At 40.8% G+C, this 24,553-nt stretch overlaps 1 protein-coding gene across 2 annotated transcripts; it reads right to left on the bottom strand.

Annotated features, from left to right (window-relative positions):
* Positions 1-5,732: 5,732 nt before the first annotated feature.
* Positions 5,733-24,300, bottom strand: ATP2A1 (ATPase sarcoplasmic/endoplasmic reticulum Ca2+ transporting 1). Of its 2 annotated transcripts, XM_077274122.1 has the most exons (23): positions 23,946-24,300; positions 21,315-21,332; positions 21,075-21,157; positions 18,305-18,409; positions 17,696-17,834; positions 17,125-17,205; positions 16,964-17,049; positions 16,580-16,877; positions 16,328-16,494; positions 14,153-14,241; positions 13,529-13,631; positions 12,934-13,065; positions 12,232-12,357; positions 11,506-11,724; positions 11,030-11,365; positions 10,697-10,917; positions 10,356-10,558; positions 10,156-10,241; positions 9,865-9,998; positions 9,656-9,773; positions 9,383-9,500; positions 8,611-8,651; positions 5,733-6,278 (listed from the first exon to the last, which is right to left on the bottom strand). In XM_077274122.1, the coding sequence occupies exons 1-22, from the start codon at positions 24,061-24,063 to the stop codon at positions 8,647-8,649; spliced, it is 2,985 nt and encodes a 994-aa protein (XP_077130237.1). In that variant the 5' UTR covers positions 24,064-24,300; the 3' UTR covers positions 5,733-6,278; positions 8,611-8,646. The 2 variants fall into 2 exon arrangements, with proteins under 2 accessions (XP_077130237.1, XP_077130236.1); XM_077274121.1 differs by lacking the exon at positions 8,611-8,651.
* Positions 24,301-24,553: the final 253 nt, after the last annotated feature.

Here is a 24,553-nt window from a genome sequence, read left to right as displayed (position 1 = left end):
AACGCATGCGTTTTTTTGTGCAAAAAACGCTGCAGACAAAAACGCAAGTGTGAAACCAGCTACGCTTTTTATAGCAAAAAAGTTTTTGCGTCTCCACATTTTGAGACCTATAATTTTTCCACATTTTGCTCCACAGAGTCATGTGAGGTCTTGTTTTTTGCGGGACGAGTTGATGTTTTTATTGGTAACATTTTCGGACACGTGACCGTTTTTGATCGCTTTTTATTCCGATTTTTGTGAGGCAGAATGACCAAAAACCAGCTATTCATGAATTTCTTTTGGGAGAGGCGTTTATACCGTTCCGCGTTTGGTAAAATTGATAAAGCAGTTTTATTCTTCGGGTCAGTACGATTACAGCGATATCTCATTTATATCATTTTTTTATGTTTTGGCGCTTTTATACGATAAAAACTAAAATATAGAAAAAATAATTATTTTGGTATCGCTTTATTATCAGGACTATAACTTTTTTATTTTTTTGCTGATGATGCTGTATGGCGGCTTGTTTTTTGCGGGACAAGATGACGTTTTCAGTGGTACCATGGTTATTTATATCAGTCTTTTTGATCGCGTGTTATTCCACTTTTTGTTCGGCGGTATGGTAATAAAGCGTTGTTTTTTGCCTCGTTTTTTTTTTTTCTTACGGTGTTTACTGAAGGGGTTAACTAGTGGGGCAGTTTTATAGGTTGGGTCGTTACGGACGCGGCGATACTAAATATGTGTACTTTTATTGTTTTGTTTTTTTTATTTAGATAAAGAAATGTATTTATGGGAATAATATATTTTTTTTTTATTATTTATTTAGGAATTTTTTTTTTTTTTTTTTTTACATGTGGAAATTTTTTTTTTTAACTTTTTTACTTTGTCCCAGGGGGGGGACATCACAGATCATTGATCTGGCAGTGTGCACAGCACTCTGCCAGATCGACGATCTGCTGTGCAGGGCTGCAGGCTTACCAAGTGTCTGCTCTGAGCAGACACTCGGTAAGCCACCTCCTTCCCTGCAGGACCCGGATGCCGCGGCCATCTTGGATCCGGGACCTGCAGCCAGGAAGGAGGTAGGAGACCCTCGCAGCGTTGCTCCGGGGGTCTCAGGGAAGCCCGCAGGGAGCCCCCTCCCTGCGCGATGCTTCCCTATACCGCCGGTACACTGCGATCATGTTTGATCGCGGTGTGCCGGGGGTTAATGTGCCGGGGGCGGTCCGTGACCGCTCCTGGCACATAGTGCCGGATGTCAGCTGCGATATGCAGCTGACACCCGGCCGCGATCGGCCGCGCTCCCCCCGTGAGCGCCGCTGATCGGTGATGACGTACTATCCCGTCGGCGGTCATACGGGCCCACCCCACCTCGACGGGATAGTACGTCTGATGTCAGGAAGGGGTTAATGAGCGGTACCATGTTACCGCTCAGGAGAGGAGAGCTGCCAACTCCAGGACAACGGAGATGCAGCGACGGAGGGTGAGTATGTCGTCTTCTGTTAGCCGGCGGCTGTCACTGTGCCACAGCCGCCGACTCCTGCCGCTGCGCCACGGCTCCCCTTACCCCCCCCCCATGCATTCTGGATAAATGACTCTTGTATAGGCTGAGGGAGTGTATTCAGCACAAAAAAATGCGCTGAAAATCTCGGCTTATACACAAGTATATACGGGACTTTTCCTCTGATTGTTCCATTCCTGGTTTTGACTTACAAATACTGATGTCAAATACTGACCAAATACTGATAGTGTGACTGTAGCCTTAGACCGGACAACTCCTTTTAAGGTAATTGTGCTTTTTTCATCTTTTATGCATTTAATATCTTAAAAACGTATATTTTTTCCTGATATCACAGATTGAAGACTGTCTGACTGGTAACTCCCTAAGTTCTGCAGCGTTAGACGCATTGCGCCTGGTCTCTTGGGATGTAATGAATGTATGGGAATATGTTATGCATCTACACTGCGCAGAAATATGAGTATTTCAACAATATCATTTTCATGCAGATTTTCCACCTCTGCTATATAAATGTGAATGCTGATTGGGTAAAGCAGATCAGGTGATGTGTATTTATGTAATAAGGGGAATGTGGCCTAAGGAAGCAACTCCTTTATCAGGGTGTGTAGAATTATTAGGAGCTTTCTTTCCTCAGGTAAAACGGACTATAAGAAAGATTTAACTAACTTAGTAAAATCACAAATTTTAAAAAATCTTAGAGGTATGCATCACTCTTGAAATTGCTCAGATATTGGGGCAATCACAGAATCATCAAAAGTCTTTTTGCAAGTAGTTAACAGAGTCTCAAACATGTCGATGACAAAGCCGCACATAGACTGCCAAAGATACAAGAAGAATCAAATGTGAAGCTACCAGGTGCCATTATCCTCCTGGGCGTCCATATTCCAGAGCTGCTGTCTCCCTGGAGGTCAGTAGAATACGTTTTTCAGTGCTCAGAGATACGGCCAAGGTGAGGCGGCAGAGCCCGACCACCACTGAGCAGGACACAGTGGTGCTCATAACAAATCTGCTAGCCATACATTTATGATACAATGCATAGAAATAGATGATTGCAAGAATGGAAGTAAGGCCGGGTTCACATTGCGTTAACAGCAGCCCGTTCAACACATACATTAACGGGCTGCTGTTAACGCAAGCGCCGGTATGGCAGCACGCTAGCGCAGATAGAGCATCTGCTAGCTCTGTCTGTGCTAGCAGTGACGGACCCGGAAACGCTGCAACCCGCGTCTCGGGGTCCGTCACTCAATGACGGCACATCGCTAGCGCACGCCCATTGTGGGCGTGCACTAGCGATGCGTCCGACATTGGATTCAATGGCGGCAAAACGGACTACGTTATGCCGCAGTGTAACGTAGTCCGTTTAACGGACGGGTTTAACGTAATGTGAACCCGTCCTAACAGATTAGTGTTGTAAAAAACAAACCACTAGATGGTGATAACAGACAGAAAATAAGATACTGCTTAGGCCTCTTTCACACTTCAGTTGTTTGGCGTCAGTCTAAAACCGTCATTTTCCTCAAAAAACGGATCCGTTTTTTTTTTCGACGGATCCGTTTTTTTCCCCATAGACTTGCATTAGCGACGGATTGTGACGGATGGTCGTCCGTTCCATCCGTCATGCGACGGATCCGTCAAAATTTAGCGGACGTCATCTAGACATTGACGGTCATTGCAACGTTTTTTGTCTCCGTTGAAATGACGGATCGCGACAGATCCGTCGCGTCCGTCATTCCATAGAATGGCCACCTATGGGCGACGGATCCGTCGCGACCGTTATTTTGACGGATCCGTCGCCCCAATCCGTTTTTTCAATTTTTTTCAATTGCGCATGCTCCAAAAAGTATATACAACCCCCGAGTAACGGATCCGTCAAAAAAACGGATCCGTTACATCCGTTTTTTCAACAATTGTGACGGATCCGTCGATCCGTCACTTTGTCGGAAGTGACTGACGCCAAACGACTGAAGTGTGAAAGAAGCCTTACAGTGAGAGTAACAGGTGTCTGAGGTGTAGGATTGTGCTAATCAAGAGCAATTTGTTGAACACTTTTAATATTAGGTGTGTCTCATTTCTGTCCTTTAACACCATTTAGTGGCTGCTTTTTTGCACCATCAGTCAGTTACCTGTATTGTTGCCAACACAGCTGAGGGGGTTTATTGTACCACAGATGTATGAATTGAAGATTTTTATGAACATCAGCTTCTTTCACCCTATTCATTTTAATTGTTGGTTTTTATGTGGAAGCGTATTCTGTATTTTTAATGAATATGATTAATTTATGATACATTGTCCTGGGTACTTACTATAATCTTGTGCTCAATGTAATGAATTGGCAGGAGATTTTCAATCTAGAGAACTTTTTTAGGATAAGTTCACACGATGAGTATTTTAAGGGTATGTGCACACTTTGCGGATTTGGCTGCGGATCCACAGCAGATTTGGCCTTGTGGATCCGCAGCAGTTTTCCATTCGGTGTACAGTCGGTGTCATGGAAATGTTGGAGACGGAGGATTAGCTTACCGACTCCACAGGCCTGCCAGTAACCAAAGTAATGAGCTGTACACTATGAAATTAAAAATCCCTTCTTTAGAACAGAATTTCTAATGAAGGAACTTGCAAAGTTTCTTATTTTTGTAAGCACTTTGCAATTTACCGAATTAGGAAGATGACAGAGCCTCTTTAATTGATTCCACTGCAGAAATCGCCCATATTTCATCTGAATCTTGGTTGCAGATTTTCAAATCAACATGTGGATTTTATTGTGAACTGTACCACGGATTTTATACGGCCCCTATGCAGGTTGTGCTAACCCCTGGAGGCATTCCTGCTATCTATGTAAAATAATAATAGCAAAAAAAAAAAAAAAGATTTATTTGCTCAAGAAATGAGGGATTCAACAATTCCAGAGGAGGAGATGTTAGTGGTAAGGAGAACCTAGATTCAGCAATACCATATCCAACAAGACAGAAGAAGAAGAATCAACGCCTTTGAAATGTGGTGCTGGAGAAGGATGCTATCAATACCATGAATGGCAAGAAGAACAAACATTTCCATTTTGGAACAAATCAAGCCAGAAATGTCACTCGAAGCAAGGATAACCAAACTACGAGTGTCACAACACAGCTTTCAAGTGTCCCCGGACCAGGGGCTCCTTTCCTGGCCCTAACACTAGGGGGCACCCTAGCTCGCCCTGTTCCCTGGGATACTTCAGATGGCAAAGAGGCCGGGCAAAGACACCGGGGCCTTTGCCTTTGTCTTATCTCCTAAGATAGCTCTTCGTCTGTTTTACTCCCACACCCAGGGAAGAGGAGGCGCTACTGTGCATCTCAGTACACCAACCCAACAGATAGGGCAACAAAGACATGGGGTAACTGAAAACTCCACACACACAAAATATTCACTCACATATAACAGAGGAATCCACCATGGTGTGAAGGAAGGGGAAGAAACCAAAATAGGGAAGGATAAGGAATTATCAAGCGTACAAACCAACCAGTCGCTTATAACTCCTCTAGCGCTCCTTCTCATACTAACTTCTCTCCCTCCTTTAGCCATGCAGCAAAAAATTAACTCTGACGAGGATTTGTAATAGAGGCCAGATTATATAGGGAAAAGGAGTGGCTGACCGAGCACAGCTGAGCACAGGGATTTCCAACATGGCCGATTAACCCCTGTTCTGCTGGAAGACATAAACACGTTTAATAAGACGGAGAAGTGCTTCTTCTCAGCGCCGGAATAGGAGCAACCAGACGCTGCGGTATTCTGGCTCCGCTTCCTCGCGGTAACCCTGTGACAACGAGTTTCCTACTTTGCTCTCTTCCTATGATGTGTACAATCACTGGAGAAGGATATCATGGTCAGAAGAGTAGAAGGAACAAGGTTAAGAGGTAGACCAGCAATTCGATGGCTTGATACAATCAAGATAACGGCGGAGAAGACCCTCGTGGACCTATCTAGGCTTGCACAAGATCGATCTTCCTACGGAGAATTTAGTCATCGAGTCGTCATGACTCACGATCGAGTGAAAGGCCGTTAATAATATTATTATTAACGTTGTTGACCTTTGCGTTTGCTCCGAGCTCTGCAAATACAACTTATTTCCACAACTCTTTCTACTTTGCTCCCTTCACTGTGATATGTAATGGCACAAATGCTTCCTAAATTTAAAATACACTTTGAAGCCCATTGAATAAGACTATGCACCCTCCTCCCACCTCAAAAAAATCACATGTAACAATTCTTAGTTTAACTTATTATTTAATTTTAATAAATAGCTAGAACAGTTTTCTTTGGTTTTTCGCTTCCTTTTTTTCTTTGCTACAAGCTGCAACTCCCTCGAAGGGCTGGGATCAGGATAACGTGACGCTGCAATTTACAAAAACAACGACTGTGGCTTTCACTGATGGAATAGACTTTGGGGGCAATGCATTCTTAGTCCGGGTATTCTCCAGCTATATGACATTTTCCTTCATTTTAACGGGAGAAACGGGAGGGGAGCGCTATAAAAAAGGGGGCAAGATCGGAAGCAAAACTTAAAAGGTATGTTGGAAAACAGAATAACAGCCCATCAGTAACAGAGCCCTTGCAATCACACCTGGCGTGCACCAGGATGTACGGACTTTGGGAAGACAGGTGGAGATTTGGCAGTGATGCGTCTTAGGGAGACGAAAGATGAAATCTTAGGAGGGGACAGATACAGAGAAAAGTCTCAATGGATATGTGGGCTGAAATCTGACGTGTTTCAGTAAAAAGCTGAATTCCTTTTACTTCAGGATTTCTCTCTCTGTCAAAAGAAAAATAATTCAATTAGAAGACTTTTTTTAATTTTTTTTTTTTAATACCAGAGGTGCTTCTATTATTCCTTAGAGTCATAATGGAATTATTAGTGGAGAAAACACAGAAGATCGCGCTCATTTACCACTCTGTACACGCACACAATTGTATATAAATATGTATAATGACATATTTACGGTAATAGACAAACCAAAGTTACAGAAACACCCAGAGTTGCCTGATATTAATAGTATCCCGTGCAGTGAAGGTGTTTCCTGCTGCTTTGTCCTCAGGTGTCGGGATGATCTTCATTGAAATGTTAAAGATTTATAACGCGCGATCATTTTTTTTTTTTTTTTTTTAATACTTACCATAAATGTGATTCGGCACACATTAAGTATTGTAATTTTCCCACCATGTAGCGCTTTTCATGATGCAAATTGTAAAACAACAGCATTTTTACAGCATCTTTTTGTATTGTCAGTTTCTTTCATGTACTGCTGTAATCTTGCCAGCAAAAATACATATTCTGAATTTTACTAACAAGAACCAATTTTGGAAAGCTTATATCCATCTTTTGCTTCTTTTTACATTGTTGAAGCAACTTGTAAGTTGTTTTACAACATCAAGCCAGCCACGAATAGATATGATGGATTTCTCTCATCATATGAGCAGTGAGACTACACCCACATACAGCTGTCAGGCACCATATCTGCAGTGCGCCGTTATGTAACGTATGTCCTCTAGGAGCCGTAGTATGGTGCCTTTATTCTTTGCTACTTATAGGGTAAGGAGAGGAGTAATGCTAGGGATGACAGGCAATGATTGTTGTTAGACATGATGAAATGATTGGCTTAAATGGCACAGAGGAAGTATACTTAGTAAGTGATGTTAGGTAATCTGCAATGATGATGGAAAGAAACATTGTTAATAACAATGTCATTTAATAATAGAAGATTTAGGTTAGAAATGATTAACATTTCTATTATTGTTTTGTGTTAGAGTTGTGTAAACGTATGGAAAAAAAGTGACTGGTTATGTTTTATAGTTAGTTCATCTAGAAATGAGTGCTATACTTAAGTTCAAGGGTTTGTCCAGTGAAAACAATCTATAGGGTATGTCATAACATATTAATTGGTGGGGGTCTAACCACAGCAATCTCCACGATCAACAGATCGGTTATTTTTTTTCTTTTCCGTAATGGGTCATTTCTGTCCCTGATATGATTCTCATCCGCCCCATAGGGAATGAATGGAGCAGCGATCAAGCATGGGCATTACCGTTTCATTCTAGCGGGTATAAAAGTGCCCCGTTCTTCCATATTAGTGCCTTCTCAGCAGTTAGATCCCAAACAATCAATATGCTATCAACTTGTTCTCACTGGACAATCCCATTAAAGAAAAATTGCTGCCTCACAAAACTTTTGACATGTTGGTAGTTTTGATCTGTGGGTTTCTGGTACTGAGATCTCCACAAGTTGCTAAAATGAAGGATGAAGGGGCGGAAATGTTCAGTACTCCCCCAAGACTGAAGATGGGCTCCATAAATAGTCTATGAGCCCTTTTGCAGTTTTGAAGAACAGCTATAGGAAAAAAATGGAGACACAAAGCGCAAAATAGGGTCTTATCCTTTAGATAACCAAGAGAGCTTTCTTAGAATTGCTCACCTGATTTTGTTGAATGAAGAGCATGTAACGATTTCGGCTGCTGCAGATCCACAAGCCGATCAACGGCCGTGTGACAATATAAACTGTGCAGGAGGTGTGGGTTAAATCCGCGCTGCCTTAATGATGAAGTTCCAAGGATAATAAATTTAAAAGGTGGTTTATTCAACTCGTTTCAAGGTCAGTGCGACCTCTTCTTCAGGAAATTCCACATACAACATCATGTATGTGGAATTTCCTGAAGAAGAGGTCGCACTGACCTTGAAACGCGTTGAATAAACCACCTTTTAAATTTATTATCCTTGGAACTTCATCATTAAGGCAGCGCGGATTTAACCCACACCTCCTGCACAGTTTATGCAGTTTTGAAGAAGTCAGTCCCCAGTTCTACTCTATGATATGTTAAAAGTTTTGTAATCGTGAAGTTTAACTGCAACTGGGAAATACAAATGTGCAATATTAGATCAGGAACAGAGAATGATATCCATAGAGAACAGGACGTGACAATCGATCAATGAGACACTCAGTACGGTGATTAGTCAATTTTGCACATTGTTGTAGGAAACGTTAATGAAAAAGAGTATAGACATAAAAAAGCACGATGAAGCTAAATGAAAATGACAAATGTGGAAATGGTACAGAATGACATGTAACACATGCAACAGGGGAGGGGGGATACCTGTTAAACAGGAACAGGGAAGTTGTGAGGAAAGGATTATGCTATGGGAAAGGATAAAAGAAATACCAGTTTAATGTGAAGTAATCATGAATTCAAAGCAAGATAATTATTAGTAAATCTGGATCAGGTCCATGTATTCTGATTTATTTCCTGAAGAGTATGAAGTCATAAAACACTATAGCAATCATGGATTCGCTTAAACAATCCTGTACCCATATTCACCTTGTGCTGTGATTATAAGGTAAAAAAAAATATTATCATTGTTGGATGTTGAGTAAATCCAGATGTCTTGAGACAATGGCTGCCATAATGATTTTATCAAGGTCATGACATAGTGGATGAGAAGAAGGATAGCTCATTTGCTCTTAGGGCTGTGGAGTCGGAGTCTGACCATTTTGGCAGTCGGTAAAAAATGGACCTTACTCCAACATTTAAATTAAATGATCCATTGGGTACAGTAGTTCAGTGCAGGATGTGCTGTAAATTGTTTCATAAGAAGAAAGTTCTGAAAGGTCCTATAAATGTTTGTTCTATTCCTGATCTCGGCTTTAAGTTCAGATGAATCTGTGCTGCACTTTACGAACAGTCTCCATAGTGAACCAGGGCTATGGAGTTAAGAGTCAGAGGTTTGACTTACACCGACTCCACATCCCTGTTTGCTCCATATTTCACTCTCACTTTTGATAGGTAAAATTGCTGTAGACAGTATAAATCCATATGTGGTTGATTTCTGTAAATGATCTCCTATGGTAAAACATGAGCTAATTCTTACCTTCAAGGTAGTTACGGGCAACAAATTTGAGAAGTTCATCCAATAGGATGACAGGGAAAGAAATCTTCAGGACAACTAACCACTTAGTAACATCCAGAGGTGTCAACTTGAAGATCATCTACAGGGAAAAAAAGCGGATGTTGGGATAGGAAAGCACATCTATAACTCACTCAATTTATTACTAATACATTTATTTCCCAGTTGCCAAATATAGGACATAATCCTGAGTATATTTTTCCATGCAGTGGTTGTATTTTAGTTTATTTTACTCACTGGCAGAGGATCAACATAAAGGATCAGGAAATGGAGGGACATGGAGAGGCAGATGGAGCCCAGTAGCCAGATGTTGACCCATGGTGGCATCCTGACTAGAGACTGGTTCTCTGAAAGACTATTGTTAAAAAATAAAATAACTATACAAAGTGAAAACTGGACAGGAGAACGCAAGAATCCATGGCAAAGTACGTGCAATACCGACTTACCTGTTCAGAGCATTGCACATCTCAATGGTGACCAACACGGACAAAGCCATGGTCATGGGAACTGGAGACTCAAAGATTTCACACTCATGGCCTTCAAAGTCGGGATTGTCTTCTGTGCACTGCATGAAATGGCTCTGAGAAAGGAAGAGTATGACGTAAGGATTTCATGCTGGGGCAGAAGACAACATTCTGGCATTAATATGAGTTGCCAACTATAACTGAAATGGAGACATGTTTACCATGTTGAAAATTATTGTAATAAAGATTAAGAAATGGAGAACGGATGCTTACCAACTGGTAGAACGTCACCATAGGTCCATCTTCAGCACACATGAACCACCAAGCAGCAGCACCTACAGTGGCAGCACCCACATAGCCTGCAAGGAATGAACATGTCTTGTAGTTAATTGGTAACATTTTTTTTTTTTTTTATAGAAACATAAAATTAGGTTGTTGTTTTCTTCATCAGTGTAAAATGTTTGTAATATCACCTCCAATGGCCATGTAACGGAAGAAGAGCCATCCACTAATGAGGGGTTCCTTGGGGCTACGGGGTGGTCTGTCCATGATGTCCAGATCAGGGGGATTGAAGCCGAGGGCTGTAGCGGGTAGACCATCAGTGACCAAGTTGACCCAGAGCAATTGTACAGGGATCAAAGCCTCAGGCAGACCCAAAGCAGCGGTCAGGAAGATACTGTGTTATTAAGAGTATGTTGCAATCAGCTTAAGTAAGCCAACAACCATGTTAACAATGGTAATATATTATTATCACTGTCTAAACACCTCAAGAACAAAACTGTTCTCTAACAATAAATATAGGTATTAAACTCACCAGACGACCTCTCCTACATTGGAGGAAATGAGGTAGCGGATAAATTGCTTCATGTTGTTGTAAATGGCACGACCCTCTTCTACTGCAGACACAATTGTGGAGAAGTTGTCATCAGCCAACACCATTTCAGAGGCTGTCTTAGCTACTGCGGTACCAGAACCCATAGCAATACCAATCTCAGCTTTTTTAAGAGCAGGGGCATCATTTACACCATCACCAGTCTGTTGGAAGTTACCAAAAAAGGTGTGAGCCAGAATGGATTACAAAAAAAAAGAATAATCAAAGTCTGTGTAGTCATAAATAATAACCCCCTACGTGAATTATTTCACCCACCATAGCTGTGATTTCATCAAAGGACTGCAGGAACTCAACAATCTTCGATTTGTGAGTAGGCTCGACTCTGGCAAAGCAGGAAGCACGTTTGCAGGCATCTCTTTGTTCTGCTGGTGGCAGATCATCAAACTCACGACCAGTGAAGGCACGTCCTGATACATCGTCATCCTCACCAAAGATGCCAATACGACGGCAGATAGCAATAGCTGTGCCCTTGTTATCACCAGTGATCATGATGACACGGATACCAGCTTCACGGCAAAGCTTAATTGAGCCCATGACTTCCTTACGAGGTGGGTCCAGCATACCCACACAGCCGACAAATGTCAAGTCAGTCTGTGGAAGAATGAATGTATCATAAGAAATGTAGTACTTCATCTTGGTGAATAAACTTGATGCTAAGTCTAAAGCATGATTATAAATAAGATAATAATGAAATGTCAGTAGTGCAGCCAGTTTGTCTCTTAATATATTACCTCATAGTCAACAAACTTGGTGGCGTCATCGAGAACCATGTCTTCTCTTTTTGGTGGGGTGTCTCTTGTAGCAAGAGCCAAACAACGCAAGGTGTCTCTTCCTGTGCCCCACTCCTTGATTATAGTCAAAATCTTGTCCTTGATGGCTGAAGTGAAAGGCACACGTGTTGTGCCCACGCGTACATAGTTGCAACGGTCAATAACACCCTCTGGGGCACCCTGTTGTTTTTGGAATAAAAGTATAAAAATGTAATCTCCAAAGATTATTCAGGGTCTTAGTTAATACGCACCATAGCATTTGGCTAGCTCTACGTATTAAATTTATGTTTTGGCTTCGGTTTACAGAATTCTTGTACAAAGTTATTGGGAAAATGTATTAATCGTTTGTACACCCCCCCCCCCCCCCACACACACACACACCCCCCCCAAGAAAAAAAAAAAAAAAGATCCGTGGGTACCATGCTCTGCCCTGGGTTTTTGTGTGTTTTTTTTTTTTTCATTTCAAAAGTGGGCATAGCCAAATGTAGGTGTAATTCACGCAAAATTGTGTGTGGTTCATGGTAAGTTTCCTTAAAGTCAGCATAAGTAAGAAAGGTATCTAACTTGTAAGATGTGCCAAACCATGCCGGGGGGGCCAATGATTTATTTGGCACATATTCAGATAGCACCACTGTTTTACTCTAACCAAGCATTAATAAACGTGCCCCAATGTATCTCAGCTTTTACCTTCACAAACATCTTGTTACCCACTGCAGCACGGGAAGCTTTGGCGGGTGTGCAGTAGACAGACATGGACTTCCTGTCACGGGAGAACTCCAGGGTGAATTCTTTCTTCATCAGCTGTTTGATAACCTGTGAGAGTCGTTTTGTTTTAGATTTTTGTGATACAATAGAAATGTTGAGTTTTGAAGCAAATATGTTGCTGGAGAGATATTTTTGATTAAATAGACATTTGCTATAGTTCATGTTTCAAAAGCTTTTTATCATAGAACACAGAAAACCTGAACTTAAAGCAGAAACGGTTCTAAGTTGTGGTACTTTAATACCACAATGGCATGTGTTCGGGACAGTGTGTGTCATGGGATCATTAAGGACAGCATAGCTAGAAGGGAGTTAAGTTTCTTGTACATGACGAGCACAAGGCAGGTGTGCGGTATACAGAGTTCTTGATACTCTGCTGCCAGCTTGCTGAGTGCTACATAATTAGATTTCTATAATGGTAGAAGACAAGCAGCTGAGGCTGTATGTCACCACGGGCAGTGGTTCTAGGAAAGTAGAAGGTTATTTCTTCTTCTGTTAGAGAAACATGATAAATGTAGATTCAAGTTCTCCAGGGTTATACATTTGATGTTATCCAGTACCAAGCTTTATAGATGTGTAGAGAGTCTCTCACAACTTTGTTTTAACAATATGTCTTCCAGAACTTACAGAGTTGCAGGCATTGGCACGCTCCACTTTAGACAGACTCTTGACTTCTGTGTTAAATACGTTCATTTTCTCAACTAGGGTAGTCAAAGCCGTTTCAGTGGCCTCTCCAACCTTCTCAAACACTCCTTTAGACTAAAAAAAAATCATTTATTAAAAAAAGAGTTAATGTATAGTAGTTTACATGCATCTTTCATCACTTTAAATTTTAATATGAAATTTTTAAAAATTTCTAAGTTAAATGCAGCAATGGCAAACAGTGCATAGAGCTTGTATTTTCTTCCAAGGTCAGTTTTATTAGAGTACTCCAGTTTGTATCAGTGTCAAAAATAAGTTATGGCCCTTGCATGATTGTGAGCTATACTGGAGACAGGGGCCATGTAGGTATGAGTAATAGAAAGTGCAAAATAAAATAAAAACTATAGAATGCAAAATAATAATGACGATGAACACACAATCCTTGGTAATTCATTTTAGTGGAAAGTGAATCAATAGTTTTATTACTCCCAAATCTTTTATCTCATGCAGTTAGTGGTACATAAAAAAATCCAAGCCTTATCCTTCAAAAGTGAAATTCTAATTATCTCTTGTGTTTTACCTCGTTGAAGTCAAGAGAAGAGTCATTGCAAAGTGCACAGATTGTGGCCAATTCCACTAGCCCATCATACTGGCCTGCCTTCACAGTCTTATCATTCTTCATACTGAGATGACACCACAGAAAGACAAGGCCAGCCCAGTGTAGGTGGAGATGATAAGGAAGAGTAGTTTATGAAAAAAGTGAAAGAGAAGTACGATGACATGCGAAAATGAGGATGGCAGCAGTAACTGAGAAAAGGAAAATTATAAAGACAAAACATCGGCAGTGGATAACGTATAGGGAAATGTGGTTGATGAGAATAGAAAACCAATATTGGACAGTTTTATGGATGCATATTACTGGTTCATTTTTGCACTCGTGTTTCGGGTGATAGCTGTCTATAATGATATCAGTTTGGATTACTGCTGACAACTCAGAACACTCTTATATGGTTGCAAACATATGTCTCTTATATACTTCTGGTTTGCACTGATCATCAGTTACGTAATGAATGGATTTGGAAAGTGTTGAGAAAAACGTTGGTTGTAAGTTTTAGTGTAGTGAAGGTTTTGTGCTGCAAAATTTAGGACTTCTACACAGTTATTGGAGGTGGTTAGTGACAATTTTGAGAATAGTTAAACTTACACCTCTCCTTCGGGGGCATAGGTGGATCCAGTGATTGAAAACTCATTCAGGGAGCACACATCGGCCTCAACTTTATCAATGACAAACATCTGCAGGAAAAAAAATATATTTTATTTCAAAGATGTATTAAGTAAAAGCTTGATGTATTATGAACCTTTCACTGGATTTCGGGATTATTGCTGATCATTTTAATAGGTAAAAACATTAAAAGAAGGATTATAAAGCTATTTGATGTGGGTTTTCACCATGAATATACTAGCCCAGGGGCCACATGAGAGACTGACTGTTGTGGAGGGCCGAACCAATAGGCGGAAATTAATTCTGGTCAATATTAATATTAACATATTAATAATTTGATATTAATATTAATTGAATCACTTAATATTGAGCAGAATTAGGTATGCTAACATCCTCCTATATACCGTTTGAGCTCGCACATAGCCCCTTCTATATATCGTATGAGTACACACAGCCCCTTATATAACATAAGAGCCACCAGAAGCCTCCTATATACCGTACGAGCCCCCACATAGCCTCCCCATGATCAGCATGAGACCCACATAGCCTCCCCATGATCAGCATGAGACCCACATAGGCTCCCTATGTCCAGCATGAGACCACATAGCCTCTCCATGAGAGCCCCATCGCCTCCCCATGATCAGCATCAGACCCACATAGCCTTCCCATGTCCAGCATGAGACCCCTATAGTCTCCCCATGTCCAGCATGAGACCACCATAGCCTCCCCATGTCTAGCCAAACATCCCATACACATGAAAAAAACAACACATTTTCACCTTGCTCCCTTGCCCTCAGCTCTCTGAGTCACTGACTCTGCAGTGCACAGCTGATGCAATAAAATGACATCGCGTCGGCTGTCTCACACGTTGATTGGTGGAAGAAAGGGTCGGCAGCCCCTTTCCCACTTATGCGGTTACTGCTGCCTGCATTCCAAGGATGCAGATAGCGGTGACAGTGGGTAGCGGCGGACCGGCTGGGGAGGATAAGGTGTTTTCAGCTCCTTGGCTGTCTCAGTCTACGGGCCGGACAGGAACAGCAAGAGGGTTGGATGTGGCCCTCGGGCCGTACTTTGCCCAGGTATGTATTAGCCTCATCAGGTATAAGAAATCTGTTTAACCCCTTCATGACTTATGACTTATAGGTACGTCATAGGTCGTGTATTCCCCTTTGATGCAGGCTCCGGCGCTGAGTCTGCATCTTTTCAGGCACATGATCTGATCAGCTGTCATGTGTCCCTAACAGCCACGGGTGGAATCTCGATCCATCATCAGCTGTTATCAATCTCTGACAGCGGTATTTAACATAACGCAGGAAGCCTGTCACAAACCCCGCCCATCAGAGTCCCTGTGAAATGATTGCGGAATGCCGATGGGTTGGCATGACAACCGGGGGTCTGCAGAAGAACCATGTGCTTGTCATTGCAGAACTGCTATGGGCGTCATAGCAGACGATGATTTTTGCTACACATAGCAGGGCTGAAGTACAAGCAATCCGATGATTGCAGCTTCAAGTCTTCTAAGGAGAGTATTGAAGCCCAAACACATATTTGATATCGCTGCGTTCAGAAACGCCCGACCTTTATTGTTATTGCAATAAAATGCAATAACAGACGATCAAATAATCGTATGTGCCCCAAAATAGTATCAATGCAAACGTCATCTTGGTGCACAAAAAATAATCCCTCACCCAGCCCCATATCCCCCCAAAAATGGAGACGCTACTGGTCTCGGAAATGGCACCATTTTTTTTTTCCTTACAAACTTTGGAATTTTCTTTTCACCACATAAAAAGAACCTATACATGTTGGGTACCTGCAATCTCGTACTGACCTTTAGAATCATAATGGCAGATCAGTTTTAGTGTTTAGTGAACATGGTTAAGAAAAAAAAGAAGCAGTTGTGGAATTGCATTTTTTTGCAATTTGACTGCACTTGGATTTTTTTCCCGTTTTCCACTACGCTATATGATAAAATGAATGTGTCCTGCAGAAAAACAAAACGCAAAAAAAGAAAAAGCATAAAACTGAAAATCCCAAGGTGGTGAAGGGGGTTAAAAATGTATTCAGTTCGTAATAAAAAAAAATTGGACAAATACACCTTATTTGACATAGCTACTGCTCTTTCTTCATTGTAAATATCCTGCAGTATAATCGTACCCTGCAGACGGACATCTGGTTGGTGGTCAGAGTACCAGTCTTATCAGAGCAGATGACTGATGTGCACCCAAGTGTTTCCACAGAGGGCAAGCTTCTGACAATAGCATTCTTCTTGGCCATACGTCTTGTACCCAAGGCTAGGCAAGTGGTGATTACAGCGGGGAGACCTGTATACATAAAGAGCAATGAGTTAATGTATTGAGAAAATACTATGGGCAATACCTTTTAGCAGCAGTAGTAAATGAAGCAAACCTTCAGGAATAGCAGCTACGGCCAGAGCCACGGCAATCTTAAAGTAATAAATGGCTCCTTTGATCCAAGAGCCACCATGGATGGGGTCATTGAAGTGTCCAATGTTGATCAGCCATACAGCAACACAGATGAGGGAAATAACTTTGGACAGCTGCTCTCCAAACTCATCAAGTTTCTGTTGAAGTGGGGTCTTCTCTTGTTCTGTGGCTGCCATCTCGTCACGAATCTTACCAATTTCAGTGTTGGCTCCAGTGGCAATGACAACACCAATAGCCTTTCCAGCTCCTACATTGGTACCCTATGAATGATTAGAAAGACATTAAAAACTGGCTAATAGAAAAAAAACAACAAATTGAAGAATAGAAAAATAATAGAAATACTTACGGAAAACAGCATGTTTTTCTTGTCCTGATTGACAGCTCTGGGGTCAGGAACAGCGTCTGTGTGTTTGATGACAGAAACAGACTCTCCTGTAGAAAACACAAATTTTGGGTTAGGAATTCATAAAATACTCTCAGTTAATATTTGAAAGGGGTTGAACACACCTGTCAGGATGGACTGGTCAATACGCAGGGTGGTGGACTTGATGCTGACGAGTCTGATGTCAGCTGGGACTTTGTCACCAACTAGGAATTAAAGAAAGGCATAAATGTAAGCGGCATTAGTCTTCCTTGTTTCTACAGTACTGTATGTATTTATCATCATTTACAATAGAAGGTGGTTTATTCATTGAATATTCTATTTTTTTGTCTTGGTGGAAAGTGTTTGCCTACACCAGAGCAGATTTTATATCAGTTACTACAAGGACAATGAATCCAGAAGATATTGATTGCTAATAAAAAAAAAAGGCATTCTAATGGCTCCAATATAATTTTGAATATATGTTATTAATATTGTATAATGATAATCACTAATTGTACTTGAGCCATTGATGAAGAAGTCTCGGAGTGGAAAATAGAGGAGTCAGAAGTTTGGTTTAATGACTTCACATCCCACTATTTCAAAACCCTATGGCTAACGGTGGATATTAGGAGATAAAGGCTAAAATGTGGGAAAGGGGTTTGGGAAAGAATACAATGGAATGTGTTGTCAGCCATATAGATGTCAGTAACTCACCTGCTACTTCCACAATATCACCAGGCACGATCTCTCTTGCCTTGATTCTTTGTACCGATTTTCTGTCACTGCGGTAAACTTTTCCCATCTCGGGTTCATATTCCTTAAGAGCTTCAATGGCATCTTCAGCATTTCTTTCCTACATTACAAACAGAACTTTCTTAGGGCTTTATTACCTGGAAGCAGACTTAATATATTAACGTTTCGGAAGTATTATAATTTTACACTATATTTGGGCTCTTATTTAGATTTATTCAGCCTTGCAACATTCACGGTAGCAGGGCAGATCACAATATGTGAACGGGCCACTACTTTTCTGACCCAAACTCAGCAAACTCATATACAATATGTCTATACCTAGATGGCACAACATTTGCTGAGTTTGGGTCGGGAGACCTGCTGATTGAATTTCAGAGCTGTAAAAAGTCGGTCTCTCTGTTTTTATTAAATACCCTGGATTGTTAGCTAAACAAATGATAATTATCTCCCAATACCAGTTATATCCTTAAAATCTTAGAATCCTTGAAAGTCAATTCTATTGTAAGTGACGATTTCAAACAGAAAAGTATTTGGTTGTAATTGGGTCTATGTTAGGTACGACGATCTTACCTGCCAGACTCCTACAACTGCATTGGCGATGAGGATCAGCAGAATGACAAAGGGCTCCACAAAAGCTGTGACTGTCTCTTCACCTTCTTCAAACCAGGCCAGCACCTGCAATCCACACACCGTTATCATTCTCCGCATATTCTCGTGTCCTTTTTAACAATTGCACGCTATGGTTTACAGGTCCTATTCCTAAAAAAAATGTTAACGATGCAACTATGAAAACTATTTCTGTATTTTATCGTTATACTATATCTAATTGTTCCAGCATTTTTACAACACTTTTGTTGTAGAGGTAAGGTTATATGTAGTCCACAAACCGCTCTTCTCTCCATTCTACCCTATTCCATTAGCTACCAAAAAGGATATCCTGTGCTTTTGTTTTATGGCTGCTCCCTAAGTGATCCCAAGACACTGGTGTTCACCTCAAGTTCCCTCTATAGATGAATGGTACTCGGAAATGGTTGGATTTGTCAAATGGAAGAACTGACTGCTGAAAGTTCTGGTAACTTAGATAAATTTAGGAAGATCTGGAGTATTTGGATTTTTTTCCAAGACTCACCAGACTTCCATAAGATATTTCATGTTAGTTCCACTTCTGGGCTGATCTGGGTTGGTGCTGTGGAATACAACTTATGGCCTGTGACTTATTCCATGCTCCCCTCACATTTTACCTCCCTCACACTTCCCTTCCCCTATCTTTCCTTTTTTTTTCCCCTCCCTTTTTTTTCTTATCTATATCTTATTTTGTGTGTTTCTTTGTTTTTTTTTGTTCCTTGTGTGTGTGTGTGATACCTTCATAACATATGTCATTACCATGTTTGACTTTACATAAGGCTTTTATGTTTTCAGAATTCTAAGGAAGCCCTGTGTGGCCAATATGTTTTGCCTATACCATTGCAACGAGTTTTGATTGTTTTTGCTTTATATGTAATATCTTTAAAACTGATCTTAATAAAACCGATTTCCTTATTCATTTTATGTTCAAAGTGCTCACCCAGGTACAGCTCTGCTCAAAGGCTTAAAGGGAAACTGTCACCACATTTGACCTATCAAAACTAATAATATGGGCATACAGGTTACAGAATGCTGAAAAGTCCTCCCTGTATCCCTCAGATCAGATGCCTTGTCTTATTGACAATAAGCACTGGAAGCAGAGTTATCCTGCACACAGCATCCTGCCCAGAGCCTGGAAGAGGTCGTTTACATAAAATGACGAAATATGATTTCTTAACAACAAGGCATCTGATATAAGGCTTACAAGGAGGACTTTTTTTCAGCAATTTATAACCTGCATGCCCATATTAATAGTTTAGATATGTCAAATGTGTTGACAGATTCCATTCAAGATAGACTTGTTAGACTTGCAATTGGGGAGGAGGAGGGCAGGGATCGACTAAACACTTCTGCTGTGGCATTTCAGTGATTGTGGCAATCTCAGCAGCACTACCCCAACCAATCAAAACTCATGATTTGTCTTTGTGACCTGTCCAAAGTTTTTTGTAAAAGTGCAGTTATGTCTTAAAACCCCAAACAACCTTATGTGAATGTTGGACATTTCAACATTGGCTTTTAGCTTTGAAGAAAAGTGCTACAGCAAGTAATCTTTTCACATATGTTGTACAGTTAGAAGTGTGTTGCTCAGATCTTTTGGATTGTAAACCATAATAAGTTTATTTCTCAGGCTATAAATGTGCTACTTTTTGTTTTGCTTGTTCTGAATAGAGCTGTGTCACAGCAGCACCCTTGTCATTATAAACAGCATCTTAAATTACATTAGAGTAGATTTACAGCTATTTTATGGGGCCCTCCCATACTTCATGCAGCTGTTGTGCTTGCAAAACACACAGCCACCCGGGCCTGTCACTCAGGGAGGCAGGGACCACCCTCCGTCTCCCCTGACCTCCCCTCTCTTGTTCGGCCTCCTCCTGCGCTCCCACAGCAGCTGTCTGACACTTGAGCTGGCCACTGGCTGGATCGAGTTATCTTCAAGACAAATTTAACCTGCAGAATGTGCCGCTCATTGGGAAAAGAAAAGGTCAGGGTTAGAGCCCAGTTAACCCCTTCACTGGCCCATATCATGTGTGTTCTCAAAACCAGTCAGTTCTCTGCTTGTCTGGTCTAATGGTCATACACTTAGAAATATTCTGCAGAAATTAAGAAGAATCCAGGTATAAAAATGCATATATATCATGTAATCTGTCTGACTTGTAGCTGCGGTATTATAAGTATCCTATAGAAGTATCCTATAGAATGATCAACAAGTGTAAGGAAATCTCAATATTTAAAGCTCCAAACCATACAATTATTGGACTCCTTATACTCTGAAATGTATGTGATGATCCCTCTATTTTAGCTCTGGCTTTTCTTTTGTTCTAGAGCTACTTCCAAGAGCCGTACGTTTGGCTACGTGACTGCGTGAGTGTTCACATAAAGGTTGTGAGCTAAGAACCGCCTGCTTTTTGTCAGGTAACAGATCACATAGTGGTTTTCTTTTCTTTAGATAATCTAAATCTTTCAAGATCACTGCCCTCCAATTAAAGAAAGGCTTTTTTTGCATAAAATATTCTAAAAAAAAAAAAGCCTTTTTTTTTTTCAACTGTAGGTGGAAATAACATTGTAATTTTAGTAATTTTGCAGTAAAGAAGGAACAAATATGCATCCAGTATTGTACATATCATAAACGTATAAAAAGAGCACAACATAGCACCGTTCTATTCTAGGTCATTACCATTATTTCTGCCTCTACTCATCACCTGCTGTGAGTACTTACAAAAGATATGATGGCGGCCAGCAGCAGAATTCGGACAAGCAGATCTTCAAACTGTTCTATGACCAGTTCCCAAAGGGATTTTCCTGAAGCAAGGAGACAAGTTTATGTTTGTGTTAAGTTTTTGTTGGCAGACTTCACCATTCATTTGCCCACAGATGACGCCAGCAGATGCAGTTATTTCCACCACGCACACCTCACACTTTACCAAATTTTGTAAGATATTCCGTAAAAACAGCTTACCCTCCTCAGCTGGGAGCTCTGGTCCACAACAACAGCGGCAAAAGAGAGAAAAAGGGGAAAAAGAAACAGTAATTTACTAGTATTATAAAGGTTCACCAATGCATACACCAAGCTTATATTTGCAATTATTCATATACCCTGGTAACATTTACACTAATGTTTATTGTGGGCCTGGCTTCATTCCTGAGGCCTAAACTAAAAATGGTAAAAGTAAAATCAATGTCCGAAGAAATCACTGTTATTTTATATATGCTTATACACGTAACCCTCTTTCTTTACCTAATATAAGTTATCCTAGAAAACCAGTATCTGTACAGACAAAAGTTCATCAGTAGAACTAATCTGATATATTGCATCAAATGATCATTTTATATGCAAGTGAGAAATTAAGGGCAACATGAGCACAGGTGCCTTGTAACAAAGGTGCATAGGGTCGTCTTATTTTGCTTTAATTATTGTTTTGTTAATCGTTGTTACTTATGACTGTTGTGTTTGAAACTGTTAAACTGTAAAGTGCTGTGGAATATGTTGGCGCTATATAAATAAATATTATTGTTAAAGGTGATGATTGAGAACGAAGCAAACGCGCAGTCAAATGACCATGTTGATGTGTGTGCGAGAGGCTATCGTGGGGGGTTATGTGACAGCTTTATAAATCCTCCTGTCACATTGTGTCACGCAGATACTATGTGTGATCCCGCAGCGGGAACAGAATGCTCTCGGCCATGAATCTCTGGATCTTGCACCACACGGTGATGTGGGCCAACATACTGCTGTGCTGCGAGCCCTCATGTGCCCTTTAACCTACTCGCTTCCAGAAAGAGTACCGCAGAATTTATACACCGTGTTATAAACCACGTAATGCTAACTAAATCATTTAATGGCTTAGAAAATCACTTTTAATTATTGTAATTTGCGATCGAAAGGATAAAAAAAAAAGATTATTTAGTTGCCGAAAGAGGTGGATGAAACTTGTGCTATACTGTCCTCTGCGCTACAAAAGAAGCAAGTTTAAGTAGAAAACATTTTACCAGTGGTTGTAACTTTATATATGATTCAATGCACGTCCGGAGCTTTATTTAGCCCTCCTACTGTAGTATTTCCTGCTGGCCACCAATATGTCTATATATAGAGATGCATGACTTATTATGAAAGTATTTTGGGGCACACTGTCTGACATTGAGAGTGGGAAGACCATAGGAAGGATCTTGTCTCTCAGCAGTTTGCAGCCTGGGACTCTCTTGAAGGACACAAGTGAGATGGCTGTATAAGGAGAGTGACATCATGAGCTGGATCCAATGCCCCAATACAAAAATACTCCTCTCTGCCATGCGAGAAGCCTTCTAGGTTGCAATGTATAGTGTCTGATCTATTACAACACCTATATGTCCCCTTGCAGAGATACCAGTATACATTTAATGTCATTCTGTGCTATACATGTCGGCTAATATGCTCAGTATGCAGAGCTCTACCTAACACTTGGCATATGGTCTTCCTCGTACATCTATACGTCAATATGACACGTTTTGTAGACTAGCATGTAGTTGCTGTCATCCGATTAGTCACATTAAAGCTAAAACGCACTAATAAATGTAAATCTGCATTGCCAAATCAACCCAGACCTCACTGTTGGCTATTCTGCTCCGCCGCCGACTCATGTAGCTTTGATTACAAGAATGTGACATTTACAGAGATCCCCCAGGACTAGTGAAAGATAATCATAGCAACTCTGTAAGGGAAGCCTGTTTTGTATGTGCAGGGATGTAGTGTAGAGTTGTATACAGATAAAGTCACCACTATATTTATCGTTTATAAACCTTACTAATACAGAACTAAGAAGCATCATGGACAAGATAGGATATTGAGATATGTAACTCTCCTTAATACTGGAATACTGCAGACAACGGTCTGTCATTCACAGCAGGGTGACAAGAGGCACAGAACAGATGTCCTCAACTTCACAGGCATTTCACAGCAAAGTACATCACTTAGACTTCTAAAAGTAAGATCTGCAGATATGGTGCAGCCTCTCAGGCCCCAGGATTCAGCCTACAGATGACTAGACAGGTCTTTAGCCTACCCAACTCTAATGTAGGCATTCATTTTACTCATCCATTATATCATCTACGAGTGTCCGGAACATACATGATAATCAGCCGCTGACGTTTTAGTAAATCAATAGTGTAATACTTAATAAATCATTATTGACTTAGAAAATCAGTTTTCATTATTGACTATAAAATAACGTTGACAATCATTTTATCAGATCGTGTTGGATGTAATATTGTATTTCCTAGCATCGATTTATAACTTGGAGATGTAAGTTGTGCATTTAGTATGATGCGATACATTCAGTAGCTTGTTATAACATCCATTCCCAAGTTTGCTTTTTGCGCAGTGTTTTTTACAATAGCTGCTTGTTTTACTTGTAGATTGTGCTACATCGGTTGTCTGAACTAGAAGTGTGAGACGCGTGTTACAAAGTTGGTCAGAGGGCATTTGTAACCCTGTATGTGTGAAATGTGCTGTAATCGAATCAATTAAACTAAGTTTGTGTATTATAAAACAACATACATGTAGTAATTGACAGATTTCTAGCGATATATTATGTATAAAAAAAAGTTGACATACCATTGGGTCCAAATTTGTCAAAGTTCTTCTTGACTTGATCAAGTGACAGACCTGTGTTTTCATTGACCCCAAAATAGGCGAGGCATTCCTCTGTGTTTTTGGTGTGTGCGTCCTGCATCCTTCCCTTTCAGCCCTGCCACAAAGGGCTCACCTTGTCCTTAAGAGAAAGTGGTCTGTTTCCCCCCACCTCTTGTGGTTAACAGTCTTTAATGGTCAGGTCTCCCCTTTTCTGCAGCTGAGTATTGCAGCGGATTCTCCCTTAAGAGCCGACCCGTGGCTCAACAGCTCATCTCCTGCTCTGTCCTTAGCAGGAGACTGGATCACCCTCAACCCTGGACCCCACACAGAAGCTGTCAGAGAGAACCTTTTCTGGAGAGGCGCTTATAAGAGGGTTAGGAAGCCCACACCCCTACCTTGCATTTCGATTGGTCAAGGATATGACTGATGTCAGTTCATGCATTATCACCCTGTCCAGCCCTTTACAGAAAGGAGACCCTCTTTGGTTTTTTTGTTTTTGCTGACTTGATATGAGCTTTGTAGGCGTTTCACACAGACACACTCACACACACGAACCTGTCACTCAAAGTCCAGGACAAGCTTGTAAGAGA

This window comes from Ranitomeya variabilis, chromosome 7 (genome assembly GCF_051348905.1).
Source record: "Ranitomeya variabilis isolate aRanVar5 chromosome 7, aRanVar5.hap1, whole genome shotgun sequence".
NCBI classification, from domain to species: Eukaryota; Metazoa; Chordata; class Amphibia; order Anura; family Dendrobatidae; genus Ranitomeya; species Ranitomeya variabilis.
Note: the sequence above shows the minus strand (reverse complement) of the source record. Positions and strands in the feature narration are given on the sequence as shown.

Bases quoted from the DNA above. Each gene is read 5' to 3' on its own strand.
- ATP2A1 (XM_077274121.1), bottom strand. From the start codon at position 24,063: ATGCAGGACGCACACACCAAAAACACAGAGGAATGCCTCGCCTATTTT. The intron at 17,050-17,124 runs GTGTGTTCAACC...TGTTTTCTACAG, and splicing joins TGACCAGTCCATCCTGACAG to GAGAGTCTGTTTCTGTCATC. The intron at 9,774-9,864 runs GTAAGTCGGTAT...TTTTAACAATAG, and splicing joins ATGTGCAATGCTCTGAACAG to TCTTTCAGAGAACCAGTCTC.